The following is an 18,222-nucleotide window of genomic DNA, read 5'->3' as shown; positions in this document are numbered from 1 at the left end:
CCTAAACTCTACAGAGACTTTATCCCACAGACGGCAGCTCACAGAAGTTGTGTGTCCTTGAGAAAAGACATGCGACGACAGAAATGGCTGAAACACAGCGGAGGTCATTGTAATTGGCCTTTGCTGTTTAACGCGGTGATTAATGATATTTCTTATAGTTTCAGACAGCGTTAGGAATCTCTGTTTAGCCATAATAAGAATTTCTACCATTGCGAACCTAATTAACTGAGGGCAGATAGTGCAAATACAATTGAGGCTGAAGATGGCAATTAATGTGATTGTTACTGAAAAAGTTTCTGAGTCACACAGAGTGGGTAACGGAGGATGAACACGAAGCAAACCTTTCAACTCATTTGGGCCGTGGAGGCAGCTTTAATGATAGTGATATATTGAGCTATAATTGAATCCTATTTCAATTACTGGTATACGGTGTTTGGCAGAGAGAAGCCTCTGTATGAGCCAGACTGGGCGTAATTCAGGTTTAGGACCCCTGCTGATAACGCACTGACGTTTGGGGAACTGACAGGGTTTGCTGGAGATGGATAACATGACCTTCAGTGCAAAGCGTGCAAAGTTTACAGTCATTTTCCTTTTCGTGGCTGAGTTATGGGGTCGAAATGCAAATAACCGGAGCAAAGTTCCGAGATCTTAAGGGTAGAGGCTGAACTCTGAGCAGCTGGAACGAGAGTTGAGGTGGTTTTACTGAAGTCTATAAACTGTGTCAAGTTGGAATTGTGTGTAATTCAGATTGATGGCGTTTCCGAGCGCTTCGCGAGCTGCGTTGGGGTGATTTGTGGAGTATAAACAGTGTTCATTAGTCATAAACTGAGCTATTACCCATCTGCCTATTTTTTTTTTAACATTGACAGGTGCTCGTGACTTAATTATTCAGCTGCAGAGTCAAGTTAGAGACACACACGAGCTGCTGCCAGATGTTTAAACGTTCACAGTGTGTGGACAGGTTCATAGTCACAGTCCAGTGAAGGTCTACTTCCTGTCATGTGACTCAGATCTGGGCCAATATGTTGTTTGTTTACATTTAATATTTCTTTATGTGACTCATATTTTTTGCCTAAATATTCATATTCTGTTCCTGTCACAACCTAAAATAGATGAAAGTGCATGTTTGGTACATATTTTATATATAAAGGTGGGTGTTTTTCTATGAACGACTGCAGTATGTGGTGGATCAGTTTGCATCCTTAGCCCCCATTTACTGTACACTGATATGTTTCCATTTTCTCATTAATTAGTCCGACTCTTACCCGGTTTAATTGGTTCTGCCAGCATCCGTCTCAGGAGCCCTGGGATGCTGCAAATGAGAGAGGGAGGTAATGAAAAGAGGCTTCACAAACCACAAACCTGCAACACAGCCGCATAATAATTGGCTTCCTATCTATTTTCTATTGCTGGGAGTTGAATTGGGAAAATAATTGGGAATTAATACAAAGTCCAAGTAGGTGTTTACTGCCAGAAGGTCACAAGCAGAATGTACCGTGCACCCTTCGAGTCCAGGGAAGAGTTTTTGTTGAGGACCAACTTTATGCACAAGACCCAGAGTTCATGTTTGAGTTAGAGTCAGTGATGCTTTTTTCTTAATGGCAGTCTGGGATTTAAGGTTATTCTCTAAACAAGTCATGAATGTGTCATTTCTGCGCCGTCTGGCACAAAGTTGACAGCCTCTTAAAATAATAATAATGCTTGTTGAAAATGTATACAATATATATGTTGTTTCTTCATAAATAAGAGTTTTCATTCACGAGCATTAGATTAAAATATCACCTGAGCTGCTTTCACTGATGGTCTGTGTCCTCCTTAACTCCAGCTCTGCTTTCCTTTCACGATCATGGAAAACACAACTCATCCGTTAAGTCATTCATAGTAATATTAGTCTCACACTGACCTTTGCTTCTCAGTTGAACCATCTGGAAAAACATTTGTTGTTCGTCCTTCTGTGGTGAAACACATATTTCTTATAAAAATCGACCTCCCCAGCTTAGACTGCAGGTGGCAGCTTTAAAATCACTGTTAAAGGAATTATATGAGATGCATATGGCAACGACTCAGAGCTAATATTAGCGAAGAAGCTTGCAAAAAATAATGTCAGCTCAGATTTTCTTCAAAACAGTAAACACCAGTGAACTGTGAGAGCTTCCTTAGTCACAGTAGTGTGATGAGTGGTTTACCCAAATTCATTTTACAGGACATTCAGCTGTTTTTTTTTCCTTTACACATTGCAACTTGTGACTGACTGTGAATCAAATGTGTCACAGGTGCCATCTTTAGCAGGGCTGGCTGTTAAACCTAACATCAAGCCAAGTCTGATGTTGTTTCTTTGGAATTCTATCCAGCAACTCTTAGACCCATAAAAAACTAAACCTCAAGCAATGATGTAGTTATTGTTTTATTATTTATACGTTCTTTTTTCCCCCAAAGGCTTAGCTGGTATTACATCACCTAAATCCTGTATTTTGCGTTTGCTAACTTTACCTTTGAGTTGTATTAGATTTGAAGTGGGCTCCTCAGCTATTGATTTAAATTCCTCCCAAACCTTGTATTTGTTTTTGACTCATCTATTACTGTGACAATAATCTCACCCCAGCGCGGTCCACTGGGAAATAGCTGACAGAACAGAGACATGATGTGTGGAGTGCTCTTGTGGACCGAAGCCAGCGGCTCCTGGCTGTTGGAGCCTCTTAAACAAACTGTAGGGGCCAACAAGAGGTAAACACACGTCTTATGGATTTTCAGAGTAAAATGTTAATGCAACTCAAGTTTTGAAGGGTAAAGGTTTACTAAGAATTATCGGAGAGACGTACTGGAACTGGCCCGTTGCTTGAGCTAGCTTTATTATGGCACTTTGTACATGTCACATTACAAACTCAACGTCCTGGGTCTCTTTGTTCAGACATGACATAAAAAACACTTTAAAAAAACAAAAAGGGCACACGGGATGTGGGAGGTCACACTTTACCGCTCAACAGAGCAATCAAATGTACTGTCTGCATATGTTAATCACGCTCTGTGTAATCAGCTGTCAGCGCCTGCAGAGGATGAGTCCTTATGACAAAGCCTATTGTGCATTCTGACAAAATATTGTTAGCTGGAATAATTTCTTCTTTTGCCTGCGAGCAATTCCAATAAAAGTAATGGGGAATCAGCTGAGCCAAACCCCTGATTTAAACATCACAGGCACCTGAAGTCTTATATTAATTAATTGGTGCATGTTTACATAGAATGACAGGATTTTCCCCCTTTAAAAACACTTCATTATCTTCACAACCATTAAGAAAGTAAATTTACAGCCAAAACCCTGTCACTAGATTTGGTGAAAGTCAGTTGGTTTAGATCTGAGAATTAAGGTAAACCTGTGTCAGGCCTTCATTTATTATTATGGTGCTATAATTTGTTATTTTCATTATATATTAATTGGCCAAATACTTTTGTGCCTAAGTAATTTATCACTCCTTATATAAAATTTAAAAAAATAGTAAGAAACATATTTGCAGTCTGCTAAAAACCCAAAGTGCCATATACAGACTTGCTTTGACCAAGTCACTGTGACCAGGGTTTAGTCTTTTACACAAGAAATGTGTCAACCTTTAAAACACTCCACATATTAATCCCATTCTTTTGCATGTGGACATCCACGCATATCTTAATATTATACACAAGCAGGGTTCACGTGGGACGGACGATAAACTGGTTGCATTGAAGTGCTACGAGATCTTTCGTTGGCACACGAAGGAGTAACATTTACAATATTTACATGTAAATTTAAATAATTAATTCTCATGCAATTGCCCCGAAAAATTGCCTCCGTTCAGGTGTGTAAACTCTTTTTTTAAGGTTGAAGGTAAACAACAGCATTCCCTTACGTTCATTACTTAGTTATTCCTGTTGTATGTATGATTGCTTCTTATATTATACAGGATGCATGAGCAGTAAGAGTGTCAGGAAGCATTGTATGATTGCATTGAGGTGAATTCAACAGTGAAAGTAAAAAATGTGCTACGAGCTACTCCAACAGGAGTCACGATAACGCTGACTGACTCCTGAGAGGGACAGCAGCTGGAATAAAAGGCTTCCACACAAACGCCCCCTCTTTGTCTAGTCTTAGAAGACGATAAATAAATAAAACCCGAATTAATATTACAGAAGGAACAAACAGCCGTTAGAGGAAAGTGACGGTAAAACTGACTATTGGGTGATAAACTGACATTTGGCCTAGTGAGCTGTCCGTCTGCTGCAACCCTCTGGACGATGAGGTATTCCTCTTGCATCAACCCCCTCTCCCTTTGATGCCTCAGCTTATGGCTGCCTGACCAGCCCTGCCTCACTTACGCTGCACAGAGTTCTGGGTGCATGGGCTGTGATGTTTCACTGGAAGCTGCAGGGGGGAGGGTTTAGGTCCGCATCCAGCTGAGAGGCACCCAGAATGACTCGCGCTCGAGCCTTTCTAAGATACCTCTCAGTTCTGCACAGGCACTGGCTGAGTCCTCCTTGATCAGGACACGGTCCACCAGGTGTCCGTACTGCTGATCGATCTGGATGGCAGACTGACGCATTTCCTGCAGCTCCTCGTCCTGGTGTTAAGAATATCAAAATAAGCTGCAGGAATCTGCTCTAACAACATTCATTATATTGTGATTTTAGCTGTGCCCTATTGTAACAAGAGAAATCAGGCATTTCAACACCTCAAACACTGCTTCACGCAGAAATAGAGATAATACAGATGCAAATATGTGGTCTGTAAGAGAATCCTCCCACTTGGAAGAATCACACTTGGAAGAGGGAAAGTCTTTGAAGAACCACTTCAGATGTCGGAGCCGTGTAAGTGGGACACAGACACCCAGACTCACCGTGACGCGGCCATGCTCTCCCCCTCCTGGCGAGGTGGCAGCACTGCGGCGACGTCTGCTCTCAGGGACACGAGGCTTGACAAATATGACGTAGGGCTTGAACTCTGCCGTCCGCAGCCTCTTCAGGGCCTAGAGAGATGGAGGAAAGCAGCAAACACAGATCAGAGAGCTGGTATGCAGTGGCCTGCTGTCTACTGGGCCATTTTAGACACATTATGAGGGTTTGATTGACGGACGGGATGCAACTCCTACCTCAGGCTGAACGTCCACTATACACATCTTGTTCTTGGCCTGTACAGTTCGAATGGCCTCTATACTGGTGCCGTACTGGTTTTCCTTATATTCTCCATGCTCTATGAACCTGAGGGGCAAGAACACAACATATCATCAGGAAACCCTGTATGTTTACACAAATGCAGCATCGCATCACCACCAACCTACTTGTTGTTTGAAACGTCTGCATCAAATTGCTGCTTGGTGACAAAGTGGTACTCCACACCATCTTTCTCATGGGGCTTCTTGGGCCTGGTGGTGTCTGTGAACACAGAAGACTCAGAAGAATGTGATTACACATTGTCTGCTGTTACTGTAAGTGAAAATGTTGGGTTGGCTCACTCACGCGGTACAGCTACAGCGTAACGATGTGGGTTTTCAGCAATCACCCGCTGTTTCAGTTCATTGATCCGTGCTCCGAGAGAACCTTTGGACGCAAATTAAGTGTGAGAGAGAATAACCCCGAGGTGGTGAGACAGCAATATACTGGGCGTACTTTAGTCCACTAGGTGTCACCATTGTCACAGGCTGCTCTGTCTTACCGATCAGGATCACCAGGCGAGGCCTCTCGCTGGGCCGCTGCTGATAACGTGTCACCTCCTCATAGGTCTGAAAGTCAGGGTCTCCAGGGTCAGAGCCTTCCCCTGACGATCCTTGTCTGTCCTTACGACTCAGACGAAAACTCCTCCTCAAACCAGCTACAGCAGGGTCAGAGATGAAAGGGAGGGAGGAGCAGAAAAACAAAGGTTTTAGGTCAGATGTCATGAGCCATATAAGGATAAATATACACACTACACAGCACATCGGTGCACTACTGTACTTCAGTACAAGTGCAATGAGCAGACAGGTTTTTAATGAACTGGAGACAAACCCATCGTTAATCATGCATTAAAATACTTTTCACAGTGCACATGGATGAGAATCACTCACACATATCCGACATGTAAATACTGACAGAGCTATTAGCTGAACTTTGAGCCAATTAGAAGTTAAAATTGTCACATGCATGATAGTACACACGAAGCCTGGGAGGTAGTTTAAGCAAACAACATTCTATTGGCAACTTTTCTAGCGACGTCATTTTCCTAATATTAGTTCCAAGACATGCTGCTTTGAAAAAGGCTGCAGTGTGAGACAGGACAGACAACACAGCCTGGCCCTGGGACACAACACTAGCAAGGAGTCACTGCAAATGAGGATCTCCCAGGACCAGCACTGTCTGTATCCCCCCCTCCCCCCATCAGTGGTGTGTACCTGCGGGAATGAGCCGGCCACTGTACCTGAATAAAATTCCCAGGAAAACACCTGGCCACAGGAGGGCGCCACTGCTTTACACTTAGGAGAGACTATAACTGGCGTTAGAGCATCACACAACCCAGCCTCACACCTCCACACAGGGTGAACGAGCAGCAAACGTGCCTGGTTGAGTGTGCAATGCATCCAACGCAGCAGGGCCCTTGTCGGGGGGTGAGTGGTGAAGGGCAGAGGTAAAAAGAAGGGAAGCAGTGCACTGGCCGCAGCAGCAGGGCAGGAGGATCCAAACACTGCTGGATGGCAGGGGTGGATGAAAGGATGGCACGTGGGGGGGGGTCAAAGCTGACTGCAGGATGTGCAGGTGGACAGGAAACACAGACGCTGTGTTCTTGTTGAAGCGAGAGGAGGCTGTTACGCTTTCAGCTGTGGTTAGATCACTCCCTCAGCACATCATCATTCCAGCTGCTAGCAGGACGTGGGGGAGCATACAGGGTGGAGTGGCTTAGTGAGCGACTGGAGAGGGGTTGAGGATAAAGTGGACTAATGTCTTCTCTCTGCTCTGATTAATGTTAATTAACTAATGAACGAACCCACATTTAAAGAACCAGGTCATGTGCATCTGAAATGGGGGCATAAAGTCTGTCTGGGTCCCTCATTTCAATAATGGATACACAAGTTACTATTAGTTTCTATTTTATACTGTATGTATTTTATTTAGGTTTTACCCATGATCCTTTGCTGTGCAATATGATGCCATTTTAAGAAAATGTCAGAAAAAAAATTAAACAGTTTTACAGTAATTGCTTTGCTTCTGTGCTGCCACTTCTACCAATAGATGGATTGCTACATCGTCTTCAGGCTGTTTAAAGGGTGTTCTAATAGTGGAGCTTGATGCTCACGTGCATTCTTCTTACGTAACTAATTTGTTTTTCATACATGTGCAAGTCCTCCCTTTCTTTGCCTGCAATGAATTATGAATGCGTAATAACGGTCCTCTTAGTCCTCAATCCCATATTTAGAGGGGTCAACCCTACAAGCAAGACCCAGACCAACCAGGGAACCACACAGCCAGGCTGCAGCAGGCAAAAAGCAGAGAGGGAGAAGGAGGTGGAGAAAGATGAGCACACTCTCACCTATGTACTGTCCATTGAAATAGCCCTCACAGTCACAGTCTTCTGTAGGGAGGCAAGCAGGGAAACAGGGGGTAAGCACAGGGTAAGAGACCTGGAAGAGTTAAGCTGGGAGGTAGGGGGAGGGGGGGCGAGGTGGCCATGGGCGCTGCAGAGTGTAGGCAGCAGGCACTAACAGAGGAGAAGAGAGGAGAGGAGAGACGAGACGAGAAGGAGGAGACTCGCATCCAAACATACACTCACAAATAAGCCTGACCTAAAAGATACAGAGCTGACGTACAAACTGTCACAAACAATGAGGAAAAAAGCCAAAAAAATGCATCTTTTATAAAATGTTGCCCATTAAAAAAAATAATAAAACATATACTATACACTCATACTCATACAAAGGAAGTGCTACTGTGACCTAGTCTCCCGGGATGCTGCTCTGTCTGCGCATCACTTCATACTACACACCCACACTCAGTCGATCTTGGACACTAACAGGAGAGCGGGAGTTAGGCTGAAAGCACACACATGCAGGCTTCCTGCACACACGCACGCACACGCACGCACAGAGGCTTTGACGCCTGAGTTAACAGCTTGTGTGGATGTATGCGTGCTGTGTGTATACTGTGTGTACTCACCTTTATCACATCCTTGGTCATCTGATACAGTTTGCAACAAGGGAGAACAAAGTGTGAAGCAGATAAAAGGCAGGTCATGGTGGGCAGATGACAGACTAGAGATCAAACGTTGGAAATGTATAAGATGTGGATTTGTAGATTTTACACCAGAACAGATGCTTTTGCTGACATCGCATAAAAAACGAGGAGGGGGGGGGGGGCTTGAACTTTCCAAGGGCCCCTGCTGAGATTTGAGGGAATTAATCAGAGAGCTGGAGGAGGAGTGCGGAGGGAGGCCCCTCGGGCTTGCTGTTGCGTGGCGTAGCAGGACTTGCTGCCATATTGCTAAGCTCTTGTTGTCTCCCCTGGCTCATGCCTAATCGAATCGGCTGTAGCTTACGCACCACGAAGGGCCACCGCTCGCACTCGCCCCCTCACCTGCCTGTTCATAGCGAGAAAGTGAAAAGCACAAAGCGGAGCTGAGGCTTTGTTTCCCGGTGGACGCCCGGTGTAACAGTGTCCGGAGCGACTCGAGATTAACTGACAGCTGGCTGAATGGTCAAATGGACCCAACATGAAAGAGATTAATTCATATCTGTGATCCCTCCATCACTCTCTCATACATATTAAAAGCACGTCTACGTGCTGTAGAGTAGTGGCCGTGGAAGGACAGGGAATGCAAACTGATGCCTCTGAGAATGCCAATTACCAGCAAGAAGGTGAGGAAGTCTCCGTGGAGACAATGTTTTATTTAGCCAGTGGATTTAAAGGCCTATAAATCAAGTGGCAACAAGACAGCAGACAGGAAGAGATGCAGATGGTAAACTTTAAATCTGGAGGAGCAGAAACTTACAGGCAGGCTTTTTAGGGGATTTGGGATTCGGGAGCGTGCCCGTTTTCATCCTGTAGGCCAGTCGCCTGGGCCGAGGTGCAGCAGAGCAAAGAGACAGCAGAAGCAGGGGGGGAATCACCAGGTTAGTCAAATCAAGTGAGAGGAAGTGAAGGAGAAGACTTTAAACATGGGAGGCAGAGGGATGGACAGTAGACATGCATGGAGCACAGGTCTCGCTCGCTGTCTCTCCTAACCCTCATGAAGCCCTGATGCTCAACAGATCTGGACTATTTCACAAACTTACAAAACCCTTTGATTCATTGCAGAGCCCGGTTCTCCCTCTGACCTGCGTCTTCCTCTGTGCTCCAGCTGCGCTTTTAATTAATCCGACAGATGCTGCAGTGCGTTGCAGGGATCTCCCAGCCTGCTGAGATCATCTTACTGACGGATTATGACACTTACAGTATCAGCAAGCATTCATTCAAGGCCGCATTCTCATCCGCCTCCCCACCCACCACGCTGCTTCAATGCACCATCTAATCATAGTTGACCCTTCTAAGTGGAACACATGAATATGGATTTAAAAGATTACAAATGGCTGGATAAAATAAATGTCAGCTGTGTTTGGGTGACATCCTGGCACTGAGCGGTTCATGGGTTCAAATGCAGCAACACGAGCTAAGCAGCGTGCGCTCTCACCTCTCCTGGAACTGTTTGGAGGGGATCAGTCCGGCTCGCAGGTTGCTGTCTCCAACGCGCTTGGCCTGCCACCATGTGGGATCGTCCTGGGTCACAACCTGCAGGATATCTCCCCGTTTGAAGGGAAGTCCTGCTTCTTGGCACGGTGTGGCCTTGTCTTCCAACGGGATGTAGTCAAACAACGCTCTCACGTACACCTAAAAACAAATCAATCAAAAAATACAGGCTTTATTATACACCTCTAAATAAGAATTAATTTGCAGTAACCCTATAAGAGTCATCTACACTCACCTTACTCTCCTTCAGTCGCCCCTCTTCTTTAATAGCAGGGATTATCTTTAGAGTGATGGAGCCCTGGGACTGGGACTAGATCACAAATACACAAGAGGAGGAAGTGAGGGTTGTGACTGCTGCAAATTAAAGACAAGACTAAGTATGGATGACGGCTGGTGGTTTGGAGGCATATGCAGTAAAGAATACACATGTTTACTGCATTTAGATGAACGTTAGTAATTCAGCTGCATGCTCATTACAGCATGGTTACACTACAACAGCCGTGTCTGTCTCACCAGCAGCTGGCTGATCTCATCAGGCCTCTTGTGCACCACAGACACGCCGTTGACCTCCCTGAGCTCATCTCCTACGTGGACCAGACCTGTGAGGGGCAGAGACCAAATCAAGGCACCGACCCATCAGGATGGAACATCAATGACAAGCAGACGTTGGAGAGCTTCCCAGGTCTGTGGGGTTTATCGATCGTGTCGTATCTTCAGTGCTGTTGCCAGATCCACTGATACGGGCGGCTTTTATCCTTTTACGTAGCTGCAGCCCCACAATGAAACCAAAGGCTAAAGGAATTTAGATCATAGGCTTTTCTCTCAGGCCAGAGAAGCATGTAGCACAAAACTGCGGTGCGATCACATAGTGTATGGATTATGTGAAGCCGCAGCGAGAAAAGGGAGGAAGGCACCTGTGATTAAAGGACGTGGCCCCTGTTCACGCACCAATGCTTGTCTCACCCTTTTGGTGTAAAATGTTATTTTACAGCTTTACTAACCTTGTAGTGGGACACATGACACAGCCAATGTTAGCTGTAAGAACTGCTGCCACTAACATCACCATTAATAATGTTGGATTATGATAGTCGCAATATTATATGTTAGTATTACGCGATTATGTGTAATATATGCATGTGTATGGACATGAATGTATTTATGAGTGTGAGTGTATGATCTATCTATCTATCTATCTATCTATCTATCTATCTATCTATCTATCTTGTCTTGTGTTGGTTTGCTTTGACTTTAAGTCTTCAACTGCTGGTTACACTGTCTTTACCCCAAACCAATAACCAATATAAACAAACATAAAGGAGTACATTATTATACACCTTTTGAAAAAGGAAAACTGTCCATCACAATTTAATATTTGGCCATGACGTGCTGCTTGTTAAACTGCTGAACAAGACACAAGAAAATAAAAACAGATGTGGCCAGATTGGTTTACTTCCCTTTAAAGTCTATCATACACCTGTGGCTGGTTTGACTTTATAATATGTGAGACTCAAGGTTGGTCTGTTAGACTGGTAGTCTAACAGTGTCAAATCCCAGAGTCACACCTTACCGCTTCGATCAGCTGCACCTCCCCTCATAATGCGAGCCACGATCACTGCCCCGGTGGCTTCATCCCGTCTGATGGTGGCTCCCTAGGATACAGAGGAGAATAGTATTATTAACAGAAAAGGCCTCCGTTCAATAATCCCCTGCTCTTCTAATCTCCTCTTTATTCTCTACTCCAACCTTCAACTCACCAGCGGCTCCTTGTTCTTCACAAGCCTGACGATCTTCACCGACTCCTCCTCCAGCTCGTCCTCAAAGTCGTCAGGCAGCGGCGGCAGCACCGGGTCAAAGTTCTTCTGAGCCACCGTGTCATGCACAGAGAGGATGGCCTGATGAGACAGAAAACAAGAGCCGCTGGGTTTACAGCGAACTGGTGGGAGACGCAGAGCGAAATCTAACAAAACTGGAAAGTAATGATGCAGATTTCCAACAAGCTGTTTGAATAAAATTTGCCCCTAAGCTCATAAAGAAAGTAAGTAAATAGTTTGAAATCTGAAATCACTTACACCCTTGATAGGCCATGATAGGTGAAAACATTCCTAACTTCCTGCAGACCGAGTCGTTCTTTACCTTCATATGTGGCGACGTCAGTAGATGGACAAGCTCCCTCTCCTCTGTGCTCATCGGCCCGCTCTGCAGCTCCTCTGCCACCTGCCATTCACAAAGCACTCATGAAGCACAGCCTCCAACCTGGCAGGAACCTGCGCACGTGCACAGGCTGCTGCACGCTGCACTTTAGTGCTAAACACAACCAGACAAAAACACTAACATCTACAGGGGAAGTGGCAAACAACTACGGTCAGCGGTTTTCCCTGCTGATAACTGGTGGAGCGAGGAAGAAGCAGGATGTGGAGTATCACGAGATAATTGTTGCGATGATTCAGCGCTTTCAGGACATTAAAATTCAATTTTCATACCTGCACTGGTCCTCGGTTGGAGCTAACTCTCTGTGACTGATGGCTGTGCCCAAGTAGAATGATAACTTTAGTGTGTGTCAAACTTACATCCTCAGCCACAGACGAGGCACTGTGGAGAACGGGGATCGGACTCTGTCTCTCGTACTGTCTCAGCTTCTCATGAATCTGTGACACAAAAAGGATTTGTATTCAAATGAAATCAGTAATAGAAATTCTGTGTGCACGAAAAGGCTTGTTTAACACAGTGGCTGCTTAATATGACGGATACAGTTTATACAAATCCTACAGCACATAGATGTAGTACATGAAATAGTAATGACTCACCTTCATGAGATACCCCAGGCTCCTCTCACTGAAGACATCTTTGAGGAACACCATGTCCTCCTTGTGATTGGCATCAGGCCGCAGCTGAGAGGTCAGCAGGGCCAGCGTTTCATGTAGCCCTGCAGAGGAGAGGGAGCAGGACACCTTGCTGTACATTAATGTGAACAGATGGAGCTCAGCTGGCTTCCAGCACTACAAACAGTACGCGTGGAGCATCTGTGCCAGCTCATCTTACCCGCTCCTGCTGTGAGGACCGGCATGGCTTCTTTCATGGGTCAGTGAGGCGAGGTCGGAAAACCTGCGTAGACGCAAAGGGACAGAAACATGGTCACTGTACATTTATATACAGTGAGCGACGTATAGATGAAGTCAGCAGGACACGCTGCTCAGACAGCTGGATTACTGCAGCCCCTACAGATCAATATCCCCGTCACTCTACTCGATATCCTCTACACTTCCTCCTGTTGCAAACAAGTCAAGAACATTAAGCAGAGTCTCCATTATGTCACGCTATGATCTGATGACAGGAGAGCAGGAAGGTGGAATACAAGCCAGAACAGTTTTCACTCAGACATGGGTTGCTTTGTCTGAACAGGTTTACACAGGTTCAGGAGATTGGGTGCAGTTTTTATAGTGTCTTCTAATATGCAATAAGTAAGAAGAAATGTGAGTCTCTAGTCTTTAACCTTCCTCCATGTGTTTCTTCAAATATTTATATATCCCCTGTTAGATATAGATAGAGCTGTCTGGTTGTACTATTGTACATGACTTGTACCAGTTATAGTATGAGATAAGTGGTAGTGGTTTGACCCAAAGCAGATGGAAATGCGTCATCAGCACCATCAAATGTGCTGCAATACAACATTCAAACACAACATCAGAATACATGCATCAAATCAACATAATCAACATATGATTGGTTTGGTTTTAATTGGACAAACTGGATTCATGAGAACCAAGTCACTAGTGCAGAACAGTATTCTTAGGATCCCTAACCTAAAAACATCACATTGATGCAGAGCAGAAGATGAAGAGTCACTGAATGAGGGCAGGGAAAGAGAAACATGAGTAAGCTGTTGTCCACAGCTTTAAATATGTTTGTTACTTTTTATGTCAGCCGTCAGAAATCAGACCACAGGTCACAAAACACTGCAGCCTTTTAGCATCAATCCTTCATCACAATTTGTGCCTTTGAATCTAATTCACAAATTGACACCTACATCTGAGATCTTATGTTGCCTCTGTTCACAATGGACCTTAATCACATCAGCCCAAACTTAAACCACAACTCTCACGTTTCCTAAAGTATTTCTGAAAGGCTTCCCTCGACCAAACAACGTGATTAACCTCTGCAGAGACAGAGACCGACCCACGCGCTCATAAATAATGTAGAGAGAGGAAATTACAGAGGGAGGAGACGCTGTGAGGGGACGATGACTGACGCAGAAAGGAGCAGCAGGATCTACACACGTGGACTTTCTCTAGTGCGTCAGCGTAAGGTTTTTGCACATTAATAATAATTGGCCTATTCTGTCCTCTAATTAATAATCACTTTTCATTGACAATAATATATGACAATAATAATATATAAGCAGCTTATTATTGTTCTTGTTTTTATTTATCTTTCTATAAATATATGGGCAACGTACTGCAACTTATTTCACCACCAGTAGCAAAAAGTGAAATGCCCCCTTTACAGAAGCTGCTGCATTTACCTTACATATCCTTACATGATCTGTGTGTGATTTGTTGCACTAGAGTCCTGATGTCTTGCGTCACTAGAAAATATGAAATCAACAAACGTCACTGATCCAGAAATAAACTCAGAAATCGCATGTTGTGTGGTTTGTCTCAGCAAAAATGACGTTTTGACTTAAAATCTAGTTAAGAGCTTAGCTGCAGATCACACAAACATGCTGGTGCCCTAGTGAGGCCGCAGAAATAGCTCAGACGTCAGCTGATCAGATATCAGCTTTCGTCATATAACGTTCATCCAGACACATTTAGCCAAATGCAAAAGGATCAGCCATGATGTCAGTGCATTAAAAACATGATCCTGTGTTAAATAAGAGATTTATAAACCAAAATAAGGCTGCGTGTATTCATCCACACTTTAATGCACTCATTCATAAATAGATAAGCTGTTCGTACACGGGGTGCAAAAGTCACAAACATGCAACAAGCAGGTGTCTCTGAAGCTATCCTGCTACGTCCTACTCCCGCCTTTCTTTTCTCCCTCTTCCTGATTTATGTTTTTCTTTGTCACACTCACACAATCTTACCCAGAAACCATTTAGTCGCCTGCTTTCAGTCAAAGGCCTGGAGTTGGTGTGACATCAGCGGATTCAACAGGACAGCAGCTCACACTCACACCAATCAGCACACGGCCAAGAGGTTCATCTGCTCCCCAAGAAACACTGATACCTCAACCCAGATATGAGCTGAAAGGTAGACAGATCACACCGAGCAGAGCTAAAAACACAGATGTGGGAGAGTCGCCCTCAATACAACAACTAGTTTAAACAAACAACGAATAATAATAAATCCACAGGCCGACACCATAGGGACAGCAGGTGACCCGCAACATTTTTTCCCAGCAAGGAATTTTCCAGGGATTCTTTAAAAGCCTGCTGCGGCAAATTTGTGTATTGTGTGTTGAATTATGTTAATAAAGTTTAGTTTGAAATCTGGTACTTAGATAAATATTACAGAACATTAAAGAACATTTACTTTTATGCAGGTGTCCTCAGTACTGTGGTGACACAAAATGTTAGAAACCAGGGAAATATTAAAATGTTTGATGACGTGACTTAGATGGTGGGCATTTATTTTGTGTCGATGTTCAAGCTGCTAGAATATAACGTCTCTTTCTCTCTCTGCAGGTCTAAAGAGGATGCAACACAAAACGGGAGCCATCTGGAGCAGTGATTGCGACGGTGCCACGAGGCGCTGCCGCTCGCACATAACAGCTCTTATTTCAAAATGTCATGTTTACTACACTGTGAAAACGCCTTGGCATCAAAACACTGACACAGCACATGTCCAGCTGTTCTTAGCAGCCTGCCTTCACGCTCCACACAAGGGTTGAACTCGGCTTGCGTCCCTCACAACACACTCAGATCGTCAACATTTTGGTCAGGGGATGACGAGCGCCACTCGCACAGCTGATCCGCCGCTCTGACAGTAACAGGAGGCAACACTTACTGTATTTATTTGGCTGCCCCCCCTCCAAACCAAAACCATCCTCCAATCTCGACACTCGGGTTTTAGAAGAGGGTGTGGTCCGGCAGGAACTTAAATCATCTCCGAGATGGAGGGAAACTGTTGGTGTTGACAGCTGACACACTCCTGTCACTCATATGTTACCGCCCCTCTGCCCCCTCCCGAATCCCCCTGCTCCCATCCCTTCGCTGCCGCACAGCAGAGCCGAGGCAGATGTCTATTATCTCTGTTTCTGTTCGCCTTTCTCTTAATCTGTCTATTCTTACTTTCGCATGTCTAAAGAGCATAATACCGGCACTCCACTCCACTCCCTCCCTCCCTCTCCCCCATCTCTCTGCATCACTCTGCAGTGCTACAGCACTCGTGCACATGCAGCACGCCGTCAGCTGGCAGACAAGAGGGAGAAAGGGAAAACAACGCACTCGGCAGCAGAGCATCGCGTCTTCGTGATGCTTCATGACACACTGGCAGCAGGAAGGTGCTGAGCAGGCGAATGTGGACACAAACGAGCATCATCTTTGTTCTTACCTTGTCTTCCCTGTCTGTATCCCTCCTTTCGCTCTCTGTTTGTGTCCCTCCTGACTGCAGCCACACGGTTTCGCTCTGAATCCTCCTCCTCCTTCTTCCTTCCTTCCTTCTTCCTCCTCCTCCGCCTCCTCCTCCTCCTCCTCTGGCTGCTGCTCTCACAAACCTGCTGCTGCTGAGTGTCCTCCCCCCACCTCACACCCTCCTTCCCTCTCTCTGCCTCACTCAGCCCCTCCTCTATCCACCCCTCCTCCCTTTGATACCAGCTCTGTGCACAGCATCAGTGGATGAAGAATACCATATGGGCCTGAGATTTTGTTTTTGCTCCCTTTCAACTGCTGGAGCCTCGCTTTATTTCTCAGAGCTGAGCATCTGTTTGCCTGAATGTACTGTAAATCCTATTCCATTCTTTACACAGAGATAGACAAGTTTTTTTCTTCAGTATAATTTTGAATTATATTCAACACTGATTTGACTGCTTTGATCAAGACTGCTTGACTATTTTGCATAATATTATATACAAATAATAATACAACAAATATACTATAAAATGCACGAATACATGAATTCATGATACATGAATAATAAAATAAATTAAATAAAAGTAAATAAAAATATGCAAAATATCTCAACTTACCCATAGAAAATAGCAAAGGGTCAACACACCATCACTCTCTCCATTAGCCTCCTGTAGCAGAAAAGGAAAATTAAGCTAGCTCCCCGACCATTTAAACACTTCTACGCTCAGTTGTCTTTAACCAACCAAACAAAAGTCAAAATGAAAATATGGTAGACGAACATCCACGTGGCATAATATCTCTTTTCAAAACTTTCCAGCCCGCCAGCTTACACGACAGAGAGCGCCCAACCTACGTGTAACGCGTACTTCAGGTGCGTCACCGTGATTAAAGCCCCCCCAACAACAAGTAACACCAGGAACTATTGTACAGAGTTGTGTTTGGACATAAAATTCAAGAAAAATACACATTTCCAGTTAGTTTGGAGAATATTAAATAGGACAAAACTTTCTCATTCAAAGTTGCAAACTGCTCTCGCTTTTTTGGCTGATGATTTTAATCACAATCATAAGATGCTGGAAACATAAAAATGGAGCAAGGTGGCTGTTAATCAGAAACAACACTGCTACGTGTCTAGATGTATTATGTAGTGTTAATATTTGTGTTTAAAGCCGTTTCTGCTGCCTTCAAGTACTGTCGCCTCCAATTTTTTTAAAATACAGCATAGGTTTATTATTTTTGTTTTTTTATGTTTGTTTTTTATGATATGTTGCTGTCATTGCCCTGTCATTCCTGTTGTCCTATTCTATCTCCTCGAACCCTCCCATGCACTCTTCTTGCATTATTCACAGACAGCAGACACACAGCATCTCAGTGACACACACACACACACACACACACACACACACACACACACACACACACACACACACACACACACACACACACACACACACACACCTGCATTCATATGATAATTATGGGTGTTTCCAGTCTGTCTTTGTGCTTCAGTTGTAAACATTTGTGATTAACAGCTTTGACATTTGGATTTTGAGTTCGACCTGTTCTGAATGAAAATGCGAAGAAAGAAATGAAAGGGTGCTATAAAATTTGATAAATGCCCTTTGAGAAATGAAGAGACATTCACTGTAGTCTTCAGCGTACTGTTGAGCAGTGCTGGTTGTCTGGAACAGCACATATGCTGAAGTCAATTCTTGCTGAAGGTAATGAAAGCTTTTGAATTCAATTAAACTGGATTTATAAAGTATCTTGACAAAAAAAAAAACTTTATTCTATCACAGAATCTATAACATCTTTGCTTCCTTTGGTGACCTGTTACGACTGTCGGTGTAGAGATCAGCTGGCTCTCCACTGCAAACATCCCCATTAATTACATCAGGGGTCTTTATGGGTCATCGGCCAAATTGATTCAGAGGCATCTG

At 44.3% G+C, this 18,222-nt stretch overlaps 1 protein-coding gene across 5 annotated transcripts; it reads right to left on the bottom strand.

The window, feature by feature from the left end:
* Window positions 1-2,819: 2,819 nt before the first annotated feature.
* mpp3a (MAGUK p55 scaffold protein 3a) lies at window positions 2,820-17,129 on the bottom strand. Of its 5 annotated transcripts, none has more exons than XM_029159273.3 (20): window positions 16,900-17,129; window positions 12,751-12,813; window positions 12,516-12,634; window positions 12,279-12,356; window positions 11,845-11,925; window positions 11,466-11,603; window positions 11,279-11,360; window positions 10,225-10,310; window positions 9,947-10,021; window positions 9,656-9,852; window positions 8,978-9,042; window positions 8,146-8,166; window positions 7,523-7,564; window positions 6,416-6,481; window positions 5,678-5,833; window positions 5,482-5,562; window positions 5,304-5,397; window positions 5,115-5,223; window positions 4,863-4,991; window positions 2,820-4,586 (listed from the first exon to the last, which is right to left on the bottom strand). In XM_029159273.3, the coding sequence occupies exons 2-20, from the start codon at window positions 12,785-12,787 to the stop codon at window positions 4,407-4,409; spliced, it is 1,836 nt and encodes a 611-aa protein (XP_029015106.1). In that variant the 5' UTR covers window positions 12,788-12,813; window positions 16,900-17,129; the 3' UTR covers window positions 2,820-4,406. The 5 variants fall into 5 exon arrangements, with proteins under 5 accessions (XP_029015106.1, XP_029015105.1, XP_055366684.1 ...); XM_029159272.3 differs by lacking the exon at window positions 16,900-17,129 and adding an exon at window positions 16,266-16,422; XM_055510709.1 differs by lacking the exon at window positions 16,900-17,129 and adding an exon at window positions 14,798-14,886.
* Window positions 17,130-18,222: the final 1,093 nt, after the last annotated feature.

This window comes from Betta splendens, chromosome 8, assembly GCF_900634795.4.
Source record: "Betta splendens chromosome 8, fBetSpl5.4, whole genome shotgun sequence".
NCBI lineage: Eukaryota > Metazoa > Chordata > Actinopteri > Anabantiformes > Osphronemidae > Betta > Betta splendens.
The sequence above is the reverse complement of the archived record's forward strand: the minus strand, read 5'-3'. Positions and strand labels throughout refer to the sequence as shown.

Bases quoted from the DNA above. Each gene is read 5' to 3' on its own strand.
- mpp3a (XM_029159273.3), bottom strand. From the start codon at position 12,787: ATGAAAGAAGCCATGCCGGTCCTCACAGCAGGAGCGG. The intron at 5,834-6,415 runs GTACAGTGGCCG...ACCCTGCTGTAG, and splicing joins TTCCTGGGAATTTTATTCAG to CTGGTTTGAGGAGGAGTTTT. The intron at 5,563-5,677 runs GTAAGACAGAGC...TTGCGTCCAAAG, and splicing joins TCGCCTGGTGATCCTGATCG to GTTCTCTCGGAGCACGGATC.